General features: G+C 30.0%; 1 protein-coding gene across 3 annotated transcripts; it reads left to right on the forward strand.

Annotated features, from left to right (window-relative positions):
* Nucleotides 1-12,643: 12,643 nt before the first annotated feature.
* LOC120085400 (putative protein S-acyltransferase 19) lies at nucleotides 12,644-19,496 on the forward strand. 3 transcript variants are annotated; one of them, XM_039041357.2, is made up of 9 exons: nucleotides 12,644-12,957; nucleotides 13,891-14,004; nucleotides 14,454-14,861; nucleotides 16,352-16,420; nucleotides 16,520-16,591; nucleotides 16,677-16,805; nucleotides 16,907-16,987; nucleotides 17,207-17,407; nucleotides 17,992-19,496. In XM_039041357.2, exons 1-9 carry the CDS (start codon nucleotides 12,913-12,915, stop codon nucleotides 19,084-19,086), a joined length of 2,214 nt encoding a protein of 737 aa, XP_038897285.1. In that variant the 5' UTR covers nucleotides 12,644-12,912; the 3' UTR covers nucleotides 19,087-19,496. The 3 variants fall into 3 exon arrangements, with proteins under 3 accessions (XP_038897285.1, XP_090163953.1, XP_090163952.1); XM_090307827.1 differs by having other exon boundaries at nucleotides 12,719-12,957; nucleotides 13,240-14,004; XM_090307826.1 differs by having other exon boundaries at nucleotides 12,742-12,957; nucleotides 13,142-14,004.
* Nucleotides 19,497-20,394: the final 898 nt, after the last annotated feature.

Below are 20,394 nucleotides of genomic sequence, written 5' to 3' on the forward strand. Positions count from 1 at the left end.
TCACCTAATATAACTCAAATCTGAATTTATTATTAACTTTAAAATATTTTTATTTATACATATATTGATTTTAATTTTATTTAATTTCAATATTTTTTTAATAATTTATTATTCAACAACTCTTAAAAGTAGTTCATTTACATTTATAAATAACATTTTCACTCTATAAATTGAAAGTGAGTTATTAATCTTAATTTAATACATTAAAATAATTAAATTAGACTTTTACATATTTACTTTTTATTTCATTTTATAACAAAATTTTAAATAAATGACCTCATCAATCTGAACCAACCCAACTTAAATATTTTATAATTGGATTGGGTTTGGTTCATTTTTTAATAATAATGATTATTTAGGTTGAAGAAATTTACAGTCTGAATAATTAATTTGAGTCTAAAAGGTCTTTCAACACCCCTAAACTTTATGAATAATATTGTAAAAAAAAAAAAAAAAAACTTTTGAATTTTTTTTAGTACAGTCGAGAGTAGAGAAATCGAACAATGAACATTGTGATTACCAATACAGTTGAGCTATACTCGTTTTAAGCATTTTATGAATTTAATTGAATTTTGATTTGAATTACAAATTTACATCATTCTATTTTAAAAGCATTATTATAGTCTTTATATTTATTTTGAGCTTTTTTTAGTACCCATTTATCTTGATTTTAACACATTACGAAAGTTTGGTCTGGTTTGATCGTTTAGTTTTTTTAATTAGTTTATAAATGCTAATTCCATATTTTATAATAAAAATTATTTTTCTCAATCTCTCTCTTATTGTCCCTCTCTTTCTTGTTTTTCTTTGCATCTTAGGGACCATTTGATTGGCAGACTTTCTATATGGGAATTGGTATAAATATTCAATTCTCATGTTTGCTTCACAATTTTCACCCATTTGCTCAGAAATAAACTATTCGCATTCTCATTTTCCACGTATAAGAGTTTTCTATTTCCTTTAAAAATTTTGAATTTTTTCTTTTTCCTTTTCTATTTTTCCTTTTACATATAATTTCACTTTGAATATAATTAACTAATTAATTGATTAATATTAATTTAACAAAAATATATAAGTTTTTGTTTTAATAAATCAATAACGATATATTAAAATATTTACTTGACTTGCTTTTATGATGAAAATTTATTAAATGGATAGAATTATTTTTTTACATAAGTTATTTATTTATTAACTAATAATATCTTAAATATATTTAATTAATAAACTAAGATTAGTTAAATTTAATTAGTATCAAACTTCATTTTCAATAATAATAATTTATTACTTTATTATTTTTTTAATAATCAAGTAATTTGTGGAGACTAATTTTAATTTTATCGTTCATTATGAACATATAATTATCACGGGTTATTTATAAGAAGTTAATTATTTATTGTGATTATTTTTTATTACTCCGTTCAGCATTAACATATCATATTTACAAAATATTTTTTAGTATTATTTATTAATATATCATATTTTTATCTCATTTTCTTCACCTTTTATATAATATATTGTCCATTTAAATATGTTTTCTTATATTATTTAATTAAAAGTAAAATTACAAATGTTGAACTTAATTAATAATAAAATGATTAAATGTTAGATTATAATTAGTATGACGTTCATAAAGTGCATTAACTGATTAATTTTAATTATAAATTTATTAAAATATTTATAGTTATAATTAAAATATTGAATATTTATAATTATAATCATAATCTTCAAATATTTATAATTATAATTATTATTGATTCATATTTAATTAATTTTTTATTGGTATATTGAATATTATTTATTCTTTAAATTATTAATATATTACAATTATAATAAGATTTTCATGTTTAATTTCATAAATTAAACACAAACACAATTTATATTCAATCAATTATTAATCTGTTACAATTATAATAAGATTTTTCATGCTTAATTTCATAAATTAAACACAAATACACTTTTTGCTCATAAAATTCTGATAGCATTCTCATGCACGACCAAACATAGTCATTCTTGATTCCCAGTCATTTTATTCCCAAAACATCCTTTTGGTTTGAGGATTTGCTATATGAAAATTGATATCGGCATCCAGATCTCATGTTTGTTTCACCGTTTTTAACCTATAGGAATAAGTTGTTTCTAGGCACTCTCGTTTCTTTCCTTCCAAAACTGTGTGATTTCTCTTTTTCCCCTATTCATCTGTTTTTCATTTTACATATAATATCATTTAGAATATAATTGATTAATCAATACGAATTTAACAAGATTAATGTGAATATTTATTTCAATAAATCAATAATAATATATTGAAATATTTACTTAACTTATTTGTACAATCGAAATTATTAAATGAATGAAATTACTTTTTTTATATAAATTATTAATTAATTAGCTAATAATATCTTAGATATATTTAATTGACAAACTAAGACTAGTTAAATTTAGTTAGTATAAACATTTAATTTTTAATAATAATAATTTTTTATTTTATTTTTTTAATAATCAATCGATTATTTATTTGGATTAATTTTAATCTTCTCCTTATTCATGAACATATAATCATTATTTATTATTTACAATTAGTTAATTATTTATTGTGATTAATTTATATTATTTATTCACCATTAACATATTATATGCATAAAACTTTGTTTTCAAATATAATAAAATGTCACTAATAGATAGTTATAGATATCTATTAGTGTCCATCACTGATATTGGTAGATGTAGACACTAATAAGCATTAACATTTTGCTATATTTGAAAATATTTCCAACAATTTTGTCATTTAAAACAATTACCCAAAATAATAATTAAGTATCGTTTTCTTTTCATAAATTATCAACATTAAAAAAAGCTATTGACTAGACCAATGATGTTACCAAATGCAAACCTCAAGAATATCGTACGAAAACTCAAAGAACTATACGCAACTTAAGTCACACTTAACAAATAAAAATGTAATTTTTCTAAAAGTACTCGAAAGGAAAATCACTATCATACAAGTTGAGTGTATTACAAATAACAGATGATATAACCAAATTTGAACTTAAGTTAATGGTAATTGACACACATTCTTTATAAGGTTAAAGATTTGATATCTTATCCTAACAATTGTTGTGCTACAAGAAAAGATTGATTCAAAATATATGACATTTTATAGAAAGACGGAAATATGTAACTTTTTTTTTTCCGTTCTCCCATTGAAGATGAAGGCGATTTGTAGTGTGCTTGAGATTAATTACTTCATATATCATCCTCTCTTTTATTGAATTTGATTGTTTAGAGGTTATTCGCCTTTTAAACCAATTTGATAAAGACCATAGTGTTGTTTAATATCACCACTTACAATGTTTTATAATTAATTAACTTATCTAGTAGAGGTGCAATGTTTTCATCACATCAACCAATCACAACATGTTGTTAGCATATTGTTTAGCTCATTAGACGATCATCGTGGCATTTTCTGCCCATTGACTAGTGAATTTCTTTCGCTGGATCTTTCAGTTTGCTAACGATGATAGACAATCTTTTATACTTTTTGCTTATTTTCTCATACTTCTAAAAAATGTCATCTGACAACGTGTAAAATTTTCCAGATAAAATACATATCAGCACCTTTGTTAATGACATTAAGTTCAAAACATTTAAATCTTGTTGTAAGAAAAATGTAGTGCGGATATGGAGAGCAAACCGATTTAAGCATAATTTAATAAATAAAACATTTATTAATGTTTTGGAAGTTGGTAGAACAACGATAAAAATAGTAAACACTAAGGTCTTGTTTGATAATCATCCCGTTCAGGCTTTTTATTTTTTAAAATTAAACATATAGACACTACTACAATCTCCAAATTTCTTCATTTATTGTCTACTTTTTACCAATGGTTTAAAAAGTAATTTCAAAATTTGAAAGCTAAAAATAGTAGCTTTTAACTTATTATTGTTTTTTAAATTTAGTTAAGACATCAACCATTATATTTGAGAAAAATGTAAATCATTGTAAGAAATAGAGAATAAATAGACTTGACTTTCAAAAACCAAAATAAAAAAACGAAATGATAATCGAACAAGGTCTAAAGAGTAATATAAAACTTTGTTACCCTATCCAATCACGAAGTAAAAGCTTATATCTATATCAAAATTATATTAAAAAAAGGTCATCAGAAATAATTTTTACCTTATCACATTGCCCTTCAATTCTAAACAAATGTTTACTATACTCTCTTGTGGCCAGGTACCACTCCTTCTATTTACTCCAAACATTTAATGGTGATTGTCACGGTTGTGTTTTATCAACACCCCCACCATTTCATATGATTGATACGGTTGTGATTTATCAACACTCCTAACCTTGTCACGTCACTGTATATTGGACCAAGATATTTACAATATATAATTCCCGACTTTTCATTCAAATTTTCTACAACATTGACCTTATTTTTGTCTTAGTAGTGATTGATGATGTTGAATTGTCTACATTTTCGGGTAATCAACAATGTTATACGGTCTACACTTTCATGTAATCAACAATGTTGTATTTGTCTACATTTCCTGGTAATCTATCTTTTTTGTGACTTGAGATTGAATAGTCTATGAAATCTATAATCTAACAACCAAATTCAAAATCATTTTTTATTTTCTTGTTTTCTATGTTGAGTCCAGTTTTTCAAATTTATTTTCCTATTAGTATGCACGAACTTCTTTACATGAGTATTACGCTCCACTTCTTCTCACTCTCGATTTCAAATCCATCTTTGTAGATCTTTTAGTTTAATCCACTATTGGATATTTAGTCTAACATTTTTACTGATTTCTTAAAATTAATTATATCAAATTTTCATTTGATTGATTGTAAACTTCATGTCTGACTTAGTTGCTCAAATTTGGGCGGACCATTTTCATTAACCTATGTAACAGTATTTATTTTTTATTCAAGAAATATTAAACTTATAAAATATGTTTCTACTTGCACGTTAAAAAGCTTATAAGGTTTTACATCTAAAGAATAAATAAATTAAAATATGAAGGCCTCTAGACATTTTCGCCTTATCGTCTTTGACTTTGTTGTTTTTAATTTTATTTTAAAAAATTCATATCCTAGTTGTCTATCAAAAAAAATAAAAAGATTCATCAAGATTGTGTATCAACAAACTAAAATATTATAATGTCAATAATAAATTCAAGTAACAAGAAATTAAACAAAATTCTAAAAACACTAATCGTGCTAGGAGAAGATTTAAACCTTGTTTGATAACCATTTGATTTTTTGTTTTTGTTTTTGAAAATTAAGTCTATTTCATCAATATTTCTTACAATGATTTGCATATTTGTAAAGTACAAAAGTTGAATTCTTAGCCAAACTCTAAATTCTAAAAACAACTTTTTGAAAGCTATTTTTTCTTTTTAGTTTTTAAATTTTGGTTTAGTTTTTTAAATAAAAAGTAGATAAAAAAAATTAAGTTTAGAGGTATAAATAGCGTCTATAAACTTAATTTATAAATACAAAAACAAAAAAAAAAAAATAGTTACCAAGTGAGATTTTGGTTATTATAATTTTAAAAAAGAAGTATGATATTAGATCTAATTATAAGAAAATAATATTCGATTTTCTTATCAAATTTTGAGAAAAAAATGCCCCAAAATTGTCCACACCATTAATAATAATAACAACAACATGAAGATCCATAAATTTGTCAACCATAAATGCAAGACATGTTTACAAAAATATTTTCCTCCGTTCAAGGTCTTGTTTATTGAATATTTATTTATTTATTTTTAAAACAGGGTATGAAATTCTTTTTTTTCTTTTCTTTACCCTTTATCCTTTCCTTAAAAAGATTAACCATCGAAGAATTACCCCATTAATCAAAGACATGATTTAGGTTATTATGTGAATTTTGTATCAATTTTATTCTAATTACACCATTATGTATTTTTATTTGATACATTCATCCATCTTTATATATTAGATTCTGTACTTCTTTTTAAATTTTACTTTCAATAGAAGTAATACACTATATTTCACAAATTAAATTCAAATTTGTGGGATATTTGATAAGCAAAAAAAACTAAAGTTAATTTGTAAGATATGTATATAGGTATTATTTTATTTTAACTTTTTATTTAATGATAATAATCTAATTTTAATATAATGTTTTAAGAACTATACTCATTTTGGAAAAAAATAATACTACTATTAAAATTAAATTTTAAAATGATGAATCACGTGTAATACACGTGGATAAAATCTAAGCGTACTTCAATTTCAAATTAAAGAATACCTACAAATATCTCATAAATTAACTTTAATTTTATCGCCTATCAAATAATTTTCTCCCCCACTAAGTGTCAGATAAAACCAAGATATATTTTTCAAAATAAATTGTTATATAAATTATATGCAACATTACTTTGTAATTAAAAAAAGATGTGTGATAGACTATTGTAAATTATCAAACTATAATCTTAAACTTTGAGAACGATGGAGTTGAAAAATATGAAGAATTACAAATTAAGAGAAGATATAAACTATTTTATCTCTGTGACAAAGAAAATATCAAACTTTTATATTGTTATAAAGTGTAAAAAAAATTACAAAACTATCAAGATTCCAAAACTTTTGACATTCCATTTTTAATTATATAACAATTTATTTAACCAATATAATACTTAATTTAATACTTGGAACTTGAAATAAATTAATTGATAAAATTAATTCTTGAAATAAATTGAGAAGGCCTTTTAGAATTAAATTTTGAAATTAATAAATTTTTAAATACATTTTTTAAAGAGGAAAATTTTAGTTGATGATAAGTAACTACAAATTCAGTATGGGAGATAAAGTCTAGATGGAAAAAAAGAAAAAAATATATTGAATTAAGAGACACAAACTGGGGAGAGGTGTATAAATAAAAGAAAAGTTAAGTTAATATTCATTAATTATATTTCAAAATTATCATATTTAATTTAACTTTTTTTTAGTTTCTCTTTAAATTTACAGTATTTAACAATAATTTTTTTTTTTAGAATAGGCGATATTATTATATAACAACAAGGGGATCCCATAGTTCGGGATCAGAGTATCAAAGCATAAGGTAACAAAGCCTACAAGATAAGATCAGAATAAAACCTAACACAAAAAGAAACAAACTCGTAGACCACTAGAGAGAAAGCTAGAGAAAAAAAAATCCCACAAACAAGGGACAACAATAAAAACAAAGAACAACGGAAAGTACAACAAGAAAAACATCTGTAAAACATACTATATAAGACCAAAAAGATCAACCCGCCAGGAAGAAGCATGAGCACGAACCGTAGAGACCATAAGGTGAACCAGAGCTGACACTGACCTCGGTCTACTTCCATGCAGTCGCTGATTACATTCTTGCCAGATGTAGTATATGGAAGCACACCAGAAAACACGGAATAACTTACTACGCACCCCCTTACCCGACCCCGCTTGACACAACCAACTCAACCCCACATCCTAACTCGCCACCCGATGTGACGAGTCCAACTGACACAACATACCAGACCACATCTCTCTCCCAAACCCACACTCAAAAAATAAATGATCTCGAGACTCCACACCTTCCCCACATAGAAGGCAACCCTCATCTGACAACACACCCCAACTCCTCAACCAATCCCACGTACCCAACTTGTCCCACCCCCGGCCCACAAAATATCAGCCCAAGACACCCTAGGACGACGAGGATGCAAACTCTCCCACGCACTAACGATAGAAAACCGACCACTCGCATCCGGTACCCACACCCAATAATCTTCCCCCCTCACCTCGGCCCCACTGCCTGAATAAGACCCCATATCTCAAGAAACTCCCATACACTATAGGCCAACTCCAACCTCCCTCACCATCCATGAATTTTGACAACCGCGCCCTCCAAACTACTCCCTGCATCATAAACCACGGTAGACCCATATGAATCCAACATCGCACCCCCCGACAGCCAATGATCCCACCAAACAATACAAGATCGACCATCGGCAACCATCAAATGAATCAAATGCTTGAATCTATCTTTATTTCGCAAGATAGCCCTCAAGCATCAAAACCTCTCAACCTCACTCCGAAAGTCTACAGAGACCGGCCACACAAATGAAAGTAAATGAAAGTAATTTCTTCACCTATATATATTTTCCTTTTATGATTTTTCATTTCTAATTTATTATATTTAATTTAGGCATTTAATTTATATTATTTAAACTTGCAATGATTAGTTTTATTTTAGTTATTTTATTCATATTTCAAATTGGTGAATAAAATAGATCACATGAAGGAAAAATTATAACCTAATAATAATAACAATAAAGTACAATGAACAATTTCTCATTCATTATAATAGGGTGATAATTGTTTAAAAATTGTTGTAATAACAATATCACGGTTGATATAGTCGTCAACAATGAAGCCTTTATATGATTTTCAATAAGACATTTGTTATTGTTGCGATTGAAGAAATATTATGTTGTGTTATGTGGGCGGCTCCAATCTTGATTCCACTATTAAAAAAACACAAGCACGTCCATAAGAAAAACATGTAATTGGGACTATAAATAGATAGAAGAATAAAATAAATTAAAGGTGTGTTTTGGGCAAAAATTATCCTAACACTGTGATAACCTTCTCTTGCTACCATAAATACTATTTTGTATTTCTCAATTAGCTATAATCAACACCATTACAAAACTATCATTTGATACAGTATTTATTATTTGCTATAATTTTTAATATTTTACATTCATAATTGTTTTTAATTATCTACTACGATGTTTACTATTTTATTCTCAAACTAAAATAGTTTACATTTCAAACACATACTATTATAACCCAAACTAATATAATATAGACTCCAAATACAGACTATTATAACCCAACTATAATAACCTAGGACTATAGTAACAAACTCCTTGCCCCAAACATCTCCTAAGAGATTTTCTCAAATATTTGAGACATTCGAATTTACATTTTTCTAATATACATTTCTATGAAGAGAAAATAAATAAAGAAAAACTTATGAAGGGGTTTGGGAGAGATAGTGGAGGCAAATATTCGGTGACAATAACAAGTACACTAAACTTTTCGGTGACAAATATTCGGCGCATCAGTCAGAGAATTAAAGTCATCCCATCTGTGCAATCATAAGAGAGAAGTCGCCTTTCACCCCGAATTTCTATAAATACCGAAGGTAACCTTAAGAAGAGGAGTTTGGAGAGTTAGAAAATTTTTCCAAAATTTTAAGGCGGAAGCGAGAAAAGGAGATTGTACCGATAGATCGTTCCAGTGAGCTCTGGAGAGTGTTGGAAGCATCAAGATCAGAGAGAGGGCCAGCTCCTGCGAAAGCAGGAATATCTTTCGAACCAAATAGAGTTGCTAGTGTAAAGGCCTTGGGCAGCAAGGGATTGCTACCAGGCTCTCTACCTCTATCTTCCATTGTTATTTTGTATTCAACTCATTTATAGAAATGAAATTTACTTTTCTATATCTGTTCGCTCTCTGTTTATTATGCATGAGTAGCTAAATTTGTTGAATGGGTCGAGAAGTACTTAGCTAGCATAATTTGGGATCTTCATTATATGCAATTATCTTGTATTATGTATGCTTCATTCGTCCATTAGAAATACTCGAGAGGGTAGTCTAAGGACAGGATCTAGGCTTGGAAAAGTAAAGTTAGAATCTAGGCTCGGGAAAGTCATATTAGAATGCATAATCAAGAGATAGAAGCTTAGGAATAAACACTGTTTGCTATTAATGCATCGTATGCATCCTAGAGATAGGATATGATTGTGTGCAGTCATCTTATCTTTGTGTGCATCTTGCATCATCGCATAGGAAAAGAGTAGAGACTTAGGAATAAACTCTATTTACACTTTTGCATTCAACACATGCGTCATAGACTTAGGAGCACCGCATTTGTATTGGAAAATGACTTGTTGTACATGGGTGTAGCATGATCGCATAGTCTGACGCATTCCTAGGTGACGCTAGTTAAAGACTTTCTCAACACGTTCATCCGCATACCCAGTGCATCTATCGCATAATCAAACTTTTATCAAATTTGCTGCATTTATTTATTTAATTACCGCAACCAACAACACCAAACAACTATTTGAGTTACCGGTTACCGCAAAGTTTTTGTGAAAAAAATTATCACCGCATATTGTTTTCCCAAGTCCCTGAATTCGACTCTGGACTTACCAGAAAACTTAGTGGGGTTTATATTTTGATTCCATTGAGAAAACTTGATTACTCAACGCAATTTTCATCATTGCATTTCATCCATAATTTCATCTTATAAAATAACGCATCATGAAGTAATTGAGGTATTTTTAGTCGAGTTGAGGTTAATTGAAGTATTTTTAAATTACATGATGATAAAAGCATCTAGAAAAAATTATTTCTCATTCGTACTTTTATATATATTATAGATTTATTTATTATAAATTAACTTGAAACTATAAATATAAAGTTTCAAGTGTTAATTTTGTTTACTTACTCTATTTCATATTAAACATTTTAAATTGTATCTTAAAACTTTATGTCATAAAAAATTTTAGTCAAGTGTATCGCACATGTACTCCACTTAGTCCAAAGATAACTTTTAACTTTCATCTTTTCCTTTTTAACTTTTTCAGTAAAGATCATTTTACCTTCATACTCATACTCTTCCATGTTTCGTACCTATTCATCTATCTTTTTTTTTTTTTCTTTTTTTTTTTTCGTTTAATTTTTCACCCCATTTTGTCATTAAATTTTTCAATAAATTCTTATTTTGTTCTATATTTTCCTACTTTTTTTTACCTCTGTTCTATTTTTACCTTTTTTTCTTCTTTCATTTAAATTTTACATACCTCTCTGTAATTTGCAAGATGAATTGGGAATTTATTTTGTTGGATAAAGAGATTGGTCAGATTTTATGAATGTGCAATTTTATTATTATTATTATTATTATTATTATTATTTTTTTTTTATAGAAATGAGATATAACTATTTATCAATAACTTATTAAAATAATCATGTAAATACAACCTAATAAACTATTTGAAGTTTTTTCTCCAAAATTAGAGATCAGTAGATAGTTTATTATAGATTTATTTTCTCGTATAACAATAACAACTTCAAATGTGCAAAATGTTGGATTTTATGGATGTTTTTAAAAAATTCAATAGGAACAAAATTCTGCATAAAAATAATTATATTTTGTCTTATCTTAAAAATAAATAATTGTTTACTGCTATCTTCTTCTTCTTCTTCTTAAAAACAAATAATTGTTCTCAATATTTTAATAGATACAACGTGGTTTCATAAAAATGAAAACATCATACTTTCATCTATACCATTTATGTCTTTAATTATTAACTTCATGTCTAATATTTAGATAAAAAACATTCTTTTAAATTTTTATATTTCAATCCATGAAATTATGCTCCAAACATTTTCAATTGTATCCAACACATTTCATATTGATTATAAGTTAATTAAATAAAACATATATATAGTTTTAATCATATCGTCCAACACACTTCATATTGATTATAGTCTTTTATATTTCAACCTTTAAACAACGTCTCTTCCTTCCCACCAAAAGTATCATCTCATTCTCTTACCTAACTCACGACTCCATAATTATCTTTTATTTGAAAAATACTTATGTGCATCTTAGACATTATTTATCTTTGTACATCCTAATAAATTGTCAAATCATAACTTATTATGTAACAAATCCTGTCTTTTTCTTTTTTGAAATATTTTAATATATTTTTAGATGTGAATGGTGAAAAATGATGCACAAAAAATGGTGATACCTAGGATGCACCTACATTTTATCGTTTTTATTTTTACTTTTTTTAAGCATGACAAACACCCATGCATGAAATTGAACCTCAAACCCTTAAAGAGAAAGACCACGTCACTTATCATTGAACAAAATGTCACTTATCGCTGACCAAATTACACTCTGATACCAAATAAATCTAAACCTATCCATTCCAATTAAATAAAGAACCTAAACTAAACTTATAAATATAACATAACATTAACTTAAGCCTATAAACATCATTTCCATCTATAAAAGTTTTATTGTCTACATCTTAAAAGATTTTCAAAATCCAAACAAAAAAAATTGAAAACTAATATAAAACTTTTTTTTTTTTTTTTTTTTTTTAATTTTAATTTTAATTTTTTTTTTTATTTTTAAAATTGACTAAAAACTTCATATCTTGTCATAAAGAATATAAAATTCATGTGAAACAAACATCATTTTTAAAAACCAAATGATTATCAAACAATAATCTTAATTTTTAAAATTTCCGATAATTTAATTATTTAATTTAAAAAAAATGTCTAAATTTTTATTTTTATCTTGTGAACTTTTAAATTAAGAAGTTAAGTTCAAAAGTTTTAAAAATGAAGTGATTTAATAGATATAAAATTGATTTTTGACATCTAATGTAATAATTTTTTTTAGTTTCATATCTTCGAACTATGGCTTGCCAAACATATATTTGCCAATTAACTTTAGAAGCTTTAATACCATAAAATTAAAATAAAACCCAATTGTAACTAACTAATAATTTAATAAAAATGAAATAAGGATTTAATTAAATACAACCATTAAACCTTGCACTCCTATTCTCGAGATTCTTTGTCAACGCTCGCCTTGACGCCCTTCTCTTCCATCTGCCGTTCTTTTTCACTACTTCGCCGCTTCCACTCTGATCCTCTCTTTCGAGGACTCGCTTTCACCTGCTATAGAGACTAACTCCCTCTCTCTCTCTCTCCCTCTCTCTCGATTTTGGTTTCTCTCTCTTCTTCTCGCCGGCCAGCCGTCGGGAGTGTGAGAGTGGGTTTGTACTTACTTCGCTAGTGTGTGGTGTTTCGATTGTGGAGTTATGGTGAGAAAACATGGATGGCAACTGCCTGCTCATACTTTTCAGGTACTCTTCTATGCGATCGTTTTCAGTTTGTTTCTTCTTCCTGTTGTGGGTTTTTGCTTTCACAGTTTTAGGGTTTTATTCTGCCAATGTGTGCTCTCTCTCTCGGGAAATGGCTCAGTTGGGGTGGGTTGTTTGTTTGAAAATTGATTTTCTTATGGGGTTTGTTTGTTGCTGATGTCTGCAGCTTTACTCAGAGTAACGACGTGGAGATTGTTATTATTATTCTTATTATTTTCCAATGTGTCTCATCTAGTAGTTAAGACTGGGATTTTGGTCTGATAGGCTACAGAGAGAAGCGAGAAGAAATATTGTAGCTTCATTTCTCGAGTTGTGTGTGATACTGCAGCTTGTGATATCACGATGGGATTTTCGTTCGCGGTCTATTTTTCTCCCCATTTTCGCCCTTGGAGATTTGGCCAAGGGATGGGGCATTTGATAATTGGTAGCAAGCTTTCTTGGGTAAATCCATGTTGGATCATTTACACAAAGTTAGAGAACGATTGGTTTTCTGGAGCCAGGTTTGGACACATGGATGGAACTTGCGGGAGGGAAATATAAGGGATTTTATGCTTTTTATTTCTATTATCAATCTCAAACTAGGCAAAGTGAAAGTCTGAAGTTTGAACTTCAACATTCAGTTTTAATATTATGTGGAGCACTGTTTCAAGTGTTGAAATGCGTACCAGAAGCCGTGTCATTGGTTTGTACAGTTGAAGCTAGGAATGTAGTTCAGAAACTTGAAGTCTTTCTTATTTTTTCTTTATTTGCTTTTTACCTATTATCGAGCTACTAACATTTGTTGTTTTCATTTTAAAAAATTGTCACTTTGTTTCCCTTCTGAAAAAATTATCTATTTTATGTCACAAACAATCTGTTCTCAGTATTATGCCTGCTTTGAGTTTCTTTCTAATAGTTTTTTTCTTAAAATATTAGGTTGTTGCAATCACAGTGTTTTGCTTGCTAGTGGTGGCGTTTTATGCTTTCTTTGCTCCATTCCTCGGAGGCCGTGTGTGGGAGTACATATTGGTTGGCGTTTATTCACCGGTGGTATGCATTATTATTTACACTTGTTGTGGAGAATAATTTTCCAGCTTGTAGATTCTGAAAGTTTGATCTATTTGAGGTTTCTTCCTAGCTCGATTTCTGGACATTTCACCTTTTTCAATGGCATATTTTCTAAGAACTGTTCACTTATAGCACTCACTATTTTTTGGATAAGAACATTTATTGCATTAACTATCAGTTTTTGGTAACGCAAGCACCTTTTGTCTATTATTATATAAAAAAGCTATCAATTTTTGAACGGTGGTGGATTTAGAATATTGAGGAGTGGATTAGTGATCCCTGTAAACTAGAGCATCCTTTAGATTGATCGTGCTTGTATTTGTAAAATAGAATATTTTTCCAAACCATCTATCATCAGAGCATTTTGTGTTCCACTTAAATTGTGGGAAATCACTTTCATTCATTCTCTCAATCTTTGCATCGAATTGCAGGCACTCCTTGTATTCATTCTTTACGTGAGATGCACTGCTATTAATCCAGCCGACCCTGGTATTATGTCTAAGTTTGATAATCGGGTGACAGCCCCCGATAATAATCAAGGTTTATCATCGAAGGGTCTACCACATAATTTAGATGAAATTGTCAATGGTAGACATTCTTCTGCTTCATCAGCTTCCAGAAGTTCCATATCAGGAGCTAATATGAGTAAGAAAGGTTCTGTAGGAGAAATTGGTGCAGTAGACAATCCAGTGGAACGACCAACAATTCGTAGCGCTGATAACATTGGACTAATTTGTTGCGCACTATTTGTGCATGAAGATTGTCGAAAAAGGGATGGAGCGGCAGACCCTCTAAGTGCTGCCGAGGATGCTTTATTTTGCACATTGTGCAATGCTGAGGTATTTGGTTTGGATGTGCTATTGTAGTTCTCAAGTAAAAATTGGTAAAGTATCATAGTCCTGTCAGAACAATAAATGTTTTTTTTTTTTGATAAGAAACACACATGTTAATATTTTGCTTATACTTCTTTGTCTCATGTTTCTAGTCCCAGTTTTATATAATCATTGAATATTGTCAAGTTTTTGAAACGTGACCAACCTATTTTTAGAAGATAATCACAATCAGAAAGAAATTCTAAGGTTCCCATAGTGACATTTATGCATTATTGGTATTGTTCTCATCAAGATTGTTCCTAATTTGTATTGAACGAAGAGAACAGTACTTTTCCTGGAAACTTATATTTTAAAGAAAAACTACCTTTCTTGGAAACACGTGATTATTTAAAATTACCTACAATGATTTATAGGCCATTTGTTTTGAGATGTAAACTACTATTCAATTACCACTTCCACTCTACTAGATACAACTATATCTTTACCCTAAGGAGCACGAACACGGATACGAGATATGACACGTCAGGATATAGACATGACGACTCATTAGTTTCTTAAAAAATAGGACACGGACACGGACACGTTGAGACACATTTTTTCCTCTCTTTCTTTATATATATATATATATGTAGTATATAGTGTGTGTATTGATATATCAATACTTCTTTATAGATAAAACACGTAAATTTAACCTAAAAACAAACTATATTTCATTAAAACATATAGAATTAAGTCAATTAATGATATTTGAATCCTTCAAAGTACAAAAAGATTTAGTAGGCTATGACTAGAGGATGTCATCCTAATATCCTAGGATTGATCAATATATAAAGACTCAATCTATAAGAGAATCTCCCAAATCCAAAGTGTGTCCAAACCCGGTCCAAAATTAGAAAATGAAATCTCCCGAGTTTGAAGTGTGTCTAGACGTATCTGTGTCTGACTCTGAGAACGAAGTGTCGGTGCTGATAGTAATTTAGAAGTATCAGACCTAAGGCATCATTAGAGCTTCTGGGCCTCAGATTCGTTGTCTTCTTCTTCTTTAATAGGTAGGTTACTTGATATAATAATGTTCTATCCAAGCTTTACAAGGATACTCGTGCATCTGTCAAATCAATATTGTTCAATGAATCTAAAGGAGTAAAGGTACAGAGCTTGTAAAGAGGACCAATAATATCATTCTACATTTGTTGCATGGACTTGTGATTGGCTTGCATGGCAATTGATTTTTATATGCTTCAAGCATTAGAAAGTTCCATGAAGAATTCACCTCTTCAACCGAAGCTAACATGCTCGGTTATATTTACTTTTCCATTTACTAGGTTTGGCAGTATCATTTAGCAACAGATTTTTGCAAAATGCATTTTTGGGGTGACGTACCTTCCCCTTCCCCCCAAGATTTACTTGGATACTTATTTTAAAATTGGCTGCATGCATCTATTATCACAAAACTTTATATTTCGATTTTATGACCTTTGAATACTTGTGTATTGCAGGTGCGCAAGTTCAGCAAACATTGTAGAAGTTGTGATAAATGTGTTGATGGTTTTGATCACCATTGTCGGGTATATCTTTGGTTTTTTAAAATCATCTAGTTTGTTTTTTATTTTAATTTTCTTTACGTTTTTAATTGGAGATTGACCGTCTTTTCATCGTGGTTGCAGTGGCTCAATAACTGTGTGGGGCAGAAAAACTATATCACATTTATTTCTCTTATGGCAGTAAGTCTTGTTTGGGTAAGTACTAAAAACTGGATAGTATTAAATCATAGCATACACTCTCTCTTTTTGCTATTAATTACTCTTTACCTTTGTGGTTTAGCTCGTTGTTGAAGCTGGAGTTGGTATTGCTGTTTTAGTGCGTTGTTTTGTTAATAAAAAAGGCACGGAAACTGAAATTATTGATCGACTTGGAAATGGCTTTTCTCGTGCCCCTTTTGCGACAGTTGTGGTAAGGAAAAATTAAGTAATTTTATCTGATAGTGAAGGCAATAGTTTTGTAGCTTACTGAAGCCAAGCGCTAATTGCCAATCTGAATTTGGTTTTATCCAGGCTATATGTACAGCAGTTTCCATGCTAGCTTGTATCCCTTTGGGCGAACTTTTCTTCTTCCACATGATATTAATTAAAAAGGTCAGTGGTGAGAGCATAAATTCCTTTTTCATTCTCCATCTTTGTTCCATCTTGGGAAATAGTGGTATGGGTTAATAGTCCAATAAATACTGCTACATTTAAAATCAAAATAGTTTTATCAATATCTTTGATCAATTCTGAAAACTAATGTATCATGGATGAGACAGTTTACCTGGTGCTTGGATTTCATCAATTATTTTACTACATGTGTTGAAATAGGGTATTACAACCTATGAATATGTTGTTGCAATGAGGGCTACAAGCGAGGCCCCTGCTGGAGCTTCTGTTGACGAGGAATTGCCAAACATAATGTACTCTCCATCTGGATCTGCTACCACTGGTTTGAGTGGTGGAAGTTCTCTTGGTTTACAGTACAAAGGGGCATGGTGTACACCTCCAAGAGTTTTTGTTGATTATCAGGTATTTTCATAAGTCATTTTATTCTTCTGTAAGAAAACCTACATTTCTCCTCTACACTTTTTGGTTATTCGTTTTCATTTTTTCTATAAACTTAAATATTTTTTTTACGTGACCTGACAGCTGATAATTTTATTTATTAGTTCTTAAACATAGGTTGATAGTCATTTTGTACTTGCTCCAGTTTGATTGTCTAAATTAGGAAAGGGAAAAGTTGGAGTACGGCTTTGGTAAAATTAGAGCATAATAAATCAGTGTAACTTAACGTAAAGAGGTTTTCAATTAAAAAGATGGAACAATTAAATTTTAGTATAATTTTTAATACTATAATGTACTAGTGTGAAGCCATGGGACAATGACAAAGTCTAGTTCAAGGTCTTTCATTAATTATGTCTCCGTAACCCTGCATGTGCTGATGAATAATACATCACACTGAGGTTGGCATTTTTGCTTCAATGCGGTCATATTTCTATTTTATCCACGGGGAATTTGTGCATGCTTCACCCACTTCACAAGCTTCTTCCTACTTTCTTTAAAAAAATAAAAACAGCTTCTTTCTAATAACGAAGCCCACTTAAATGCATTAGGATGAAGTGGTGCCTCACCTGGAGCCAGGAATGGTACCATCAACTGTGGACCCAGATGCAGCCGGAGCTTCAGAAAGAGGTCCAAAAGCACCCAAAAGAGCCGTTCGTCTTAGTGCTTGGAAGCTTGCAAAACTGGACTCTAATGAGGCCATGAAGGCCGCAGCCAAAGCTAGAGCATCATCATCTGTTCTGAGGCCACTTGATAACCGTCGTTTCCCAGATACTGAATTGAGCTCCAGTGGCAACGTGAGTGTTAGAAGTAGCGTGAGCACTGACACTGGTGCAAATAAAGAGATTAAGAATGATCTTAGGCTCTCTCCCATAAGAAATTCTTTGGCTCCGAGTCAAGCTAGTCGGGATGATTATGAAACCAGAACACAGAGCGTGAGTAGCTTCAGTAGTCCAAGCCATGTGCATGAAACAGTCACCCTCAGTCCTCTCCCACATGGTAATGGTCTGGGTCGTTTTAGTGCTGCTTCGTCGCTTCCCAGCCTAGTTCCTGGACGTCCGTATCCTTCCAAGGGATCCTACCCTATTGTCACCGACCCAAGATCACATACTTCTGGGTTTGATGATAAGGTTGCTCAGAGGGGAAGCACTACTGATCCATTACTGCTTTCAGCCCCGGCTACTTCTCTTCTCAGAGATGTCAGAAAGACATCGGTTGTCTGGGACCAAGAAGCTGGGAGGTATGTCTCAGTCCCTGCATCAGCTTCAGAAACTCGTCCTACTCGATCATCTGTGCAGATCGGTTTGCCGAATTTAAATGCTGAAACAAGCAACAACGCTAGAAAGCCAGTTGCTCCATTGCAACCTACACCATCTTCATCAAACACAAAAGCTCCACTGCAGCAAGCAGAGAAGTTAATGTACACTGGAGATTCCATTTTCTTTGGTGGTCCTCTAGTGAACGTCCCTTCTCGAGATAGTCTAAGAAATGACAGGGTCTCGAATTCGAGAGAGAGCCAAGATAGAATGGCAATGAATCTATCTCGTGAGTCGAGATTCAAAAGGGACTCAGCTTCAAACCAACTCCCTGTTTTTGTCCCTGGTGGTTATGAGCAAAGCCGTCCATCCGGTTCTCGTTTAAGGTAGGTAGGTAGGTAGGTCTGTCGATCTCGAAGCATATGATTTGGCTGCCTGAAAGATGTAATTAGAAAACATTCTCCCGTCAGCAAGTTGGAAACAAAAGGCAGAAGGATGGAATCTATTATTGGCCCTGAAATCTTGCAACCTGACATTGTTTGCAAACGCAATTGGTGGATACATGTGAAACAGTTTCCTCAAGAATGCATTTTGATTAACACGGCTTTAGGTGTAATTTGTAGTCGAGGTGGGAATCGCTCCTTTTTCTCCATCTCAAAATTGTAGCCAAAAGGATATTCCTAGTTTTTAATTCTTAGCCTCTGAACTTCATTGAGGCAATCCATGGAATTATTATCCACTTCACTTCCCCAATATTTTTTCTAATCATTATTAATTGACACCATCATTTTCCAGTCTCTCATCCTGGATTAAAATACTGATAATCTTTTTCTGGAAACCCTCTTTTTCCTCTCAATCTTACTGGTTATGTGGGCAAAATCAAGTCTGGTAGAGAACCAGTCGATTACTTCTGGAAGGCGAGGAGGATCCTTGGTATAAGATACTGTATTTTTTTCATATGTAATTAGAATTTTCAAGTTTATGGGATGTGACATTTTTTTGTTTTATTTTAGCAATTGTTGGACGTGTTGAATCCTTGTAATAAGTTTCAAAACAATCACTTTTCCTAATAAGTTCTAAAATTAACAATGTTAATGAAAAAAATCTCCCATGATAGCATACAAAAAATATCGTAAACTTAAAAATACATGATTCCAACGAAATAATTATAGTTCGTTGTCATTGAAAAACATTTGAAAAAGTATTTGCAACTTAAATTCATATTTTTGTAAATAAAAATAAAAAGATGTATTCCACTCATTTTTTGAATCTAGATCTTCTACTTGTGTGTTGCGCAATTTAATAACGATAATAATAACAACAATAATATATTTGGTTGAAATTAATATGACTATTAATAATAAAATTTATAATAAAAGAATACATACAAATATTTTTAAAAAATTAACTTTATTGTTTATGTGTGTTAAATTTTGAACATGATTGCTGTGATGTCTATCTAATATAAAGTTCAACTTAACGATTAATAATTAGGATATAAATTATTAATATTAGATATTTTAGTTTTTTTTTTCTTGTTTTTATTAAAAAGATATATATGATCTATTACTTTAAAAATACTTTATTAAAGAAAATATTAAAAATACTGTTTACCTTGGTTAACTAAAAAATTATTTAATTAACATTTTAAAGTTTTATATCAAAAATTGAAATTAACATGAAAATGAAAAGAAACAA

This window comes from Benincasa hispida, chromosome 1, assembly GCF_027475165.1.
Source record: "Benincasa hispida cultivar pf3 chromosome 1, pf3_genome.v1.1, whole genome shotgun sequence".
Lineage (NCBI taxonomy): Eukaryota > Viridiplantae > Streptophyta > Magnoliopsida > Cucurbitales > Cucurbitaceae > Benincasa > Benincasa hispida.

Bases quoted from the DNA above. Each gene is read 5' to 3' on its own strand.
- LOC120085400 (XM_039041357.2), top strand. From the start codon at position 12,913: ATGGTGAGAAAACATGGATGGCAACTGCCTGCTCATACTTTTCAG. The intron at 12,958-13,890 runs GTACTCTTCTAT...TTAAAATATTAG, and splicing joins TGCCTGCTCATACTTTTCAG to GTTGTTGCAATCACAGTGTT. The intron at 16,592-16,676 runs GTAAGTACTAAA...TTTGTGGTTTAG, and splicing joins TGGCAGTAAGTCTTGTTTGG to CTCGTTGTTGAAGCTGGAGT.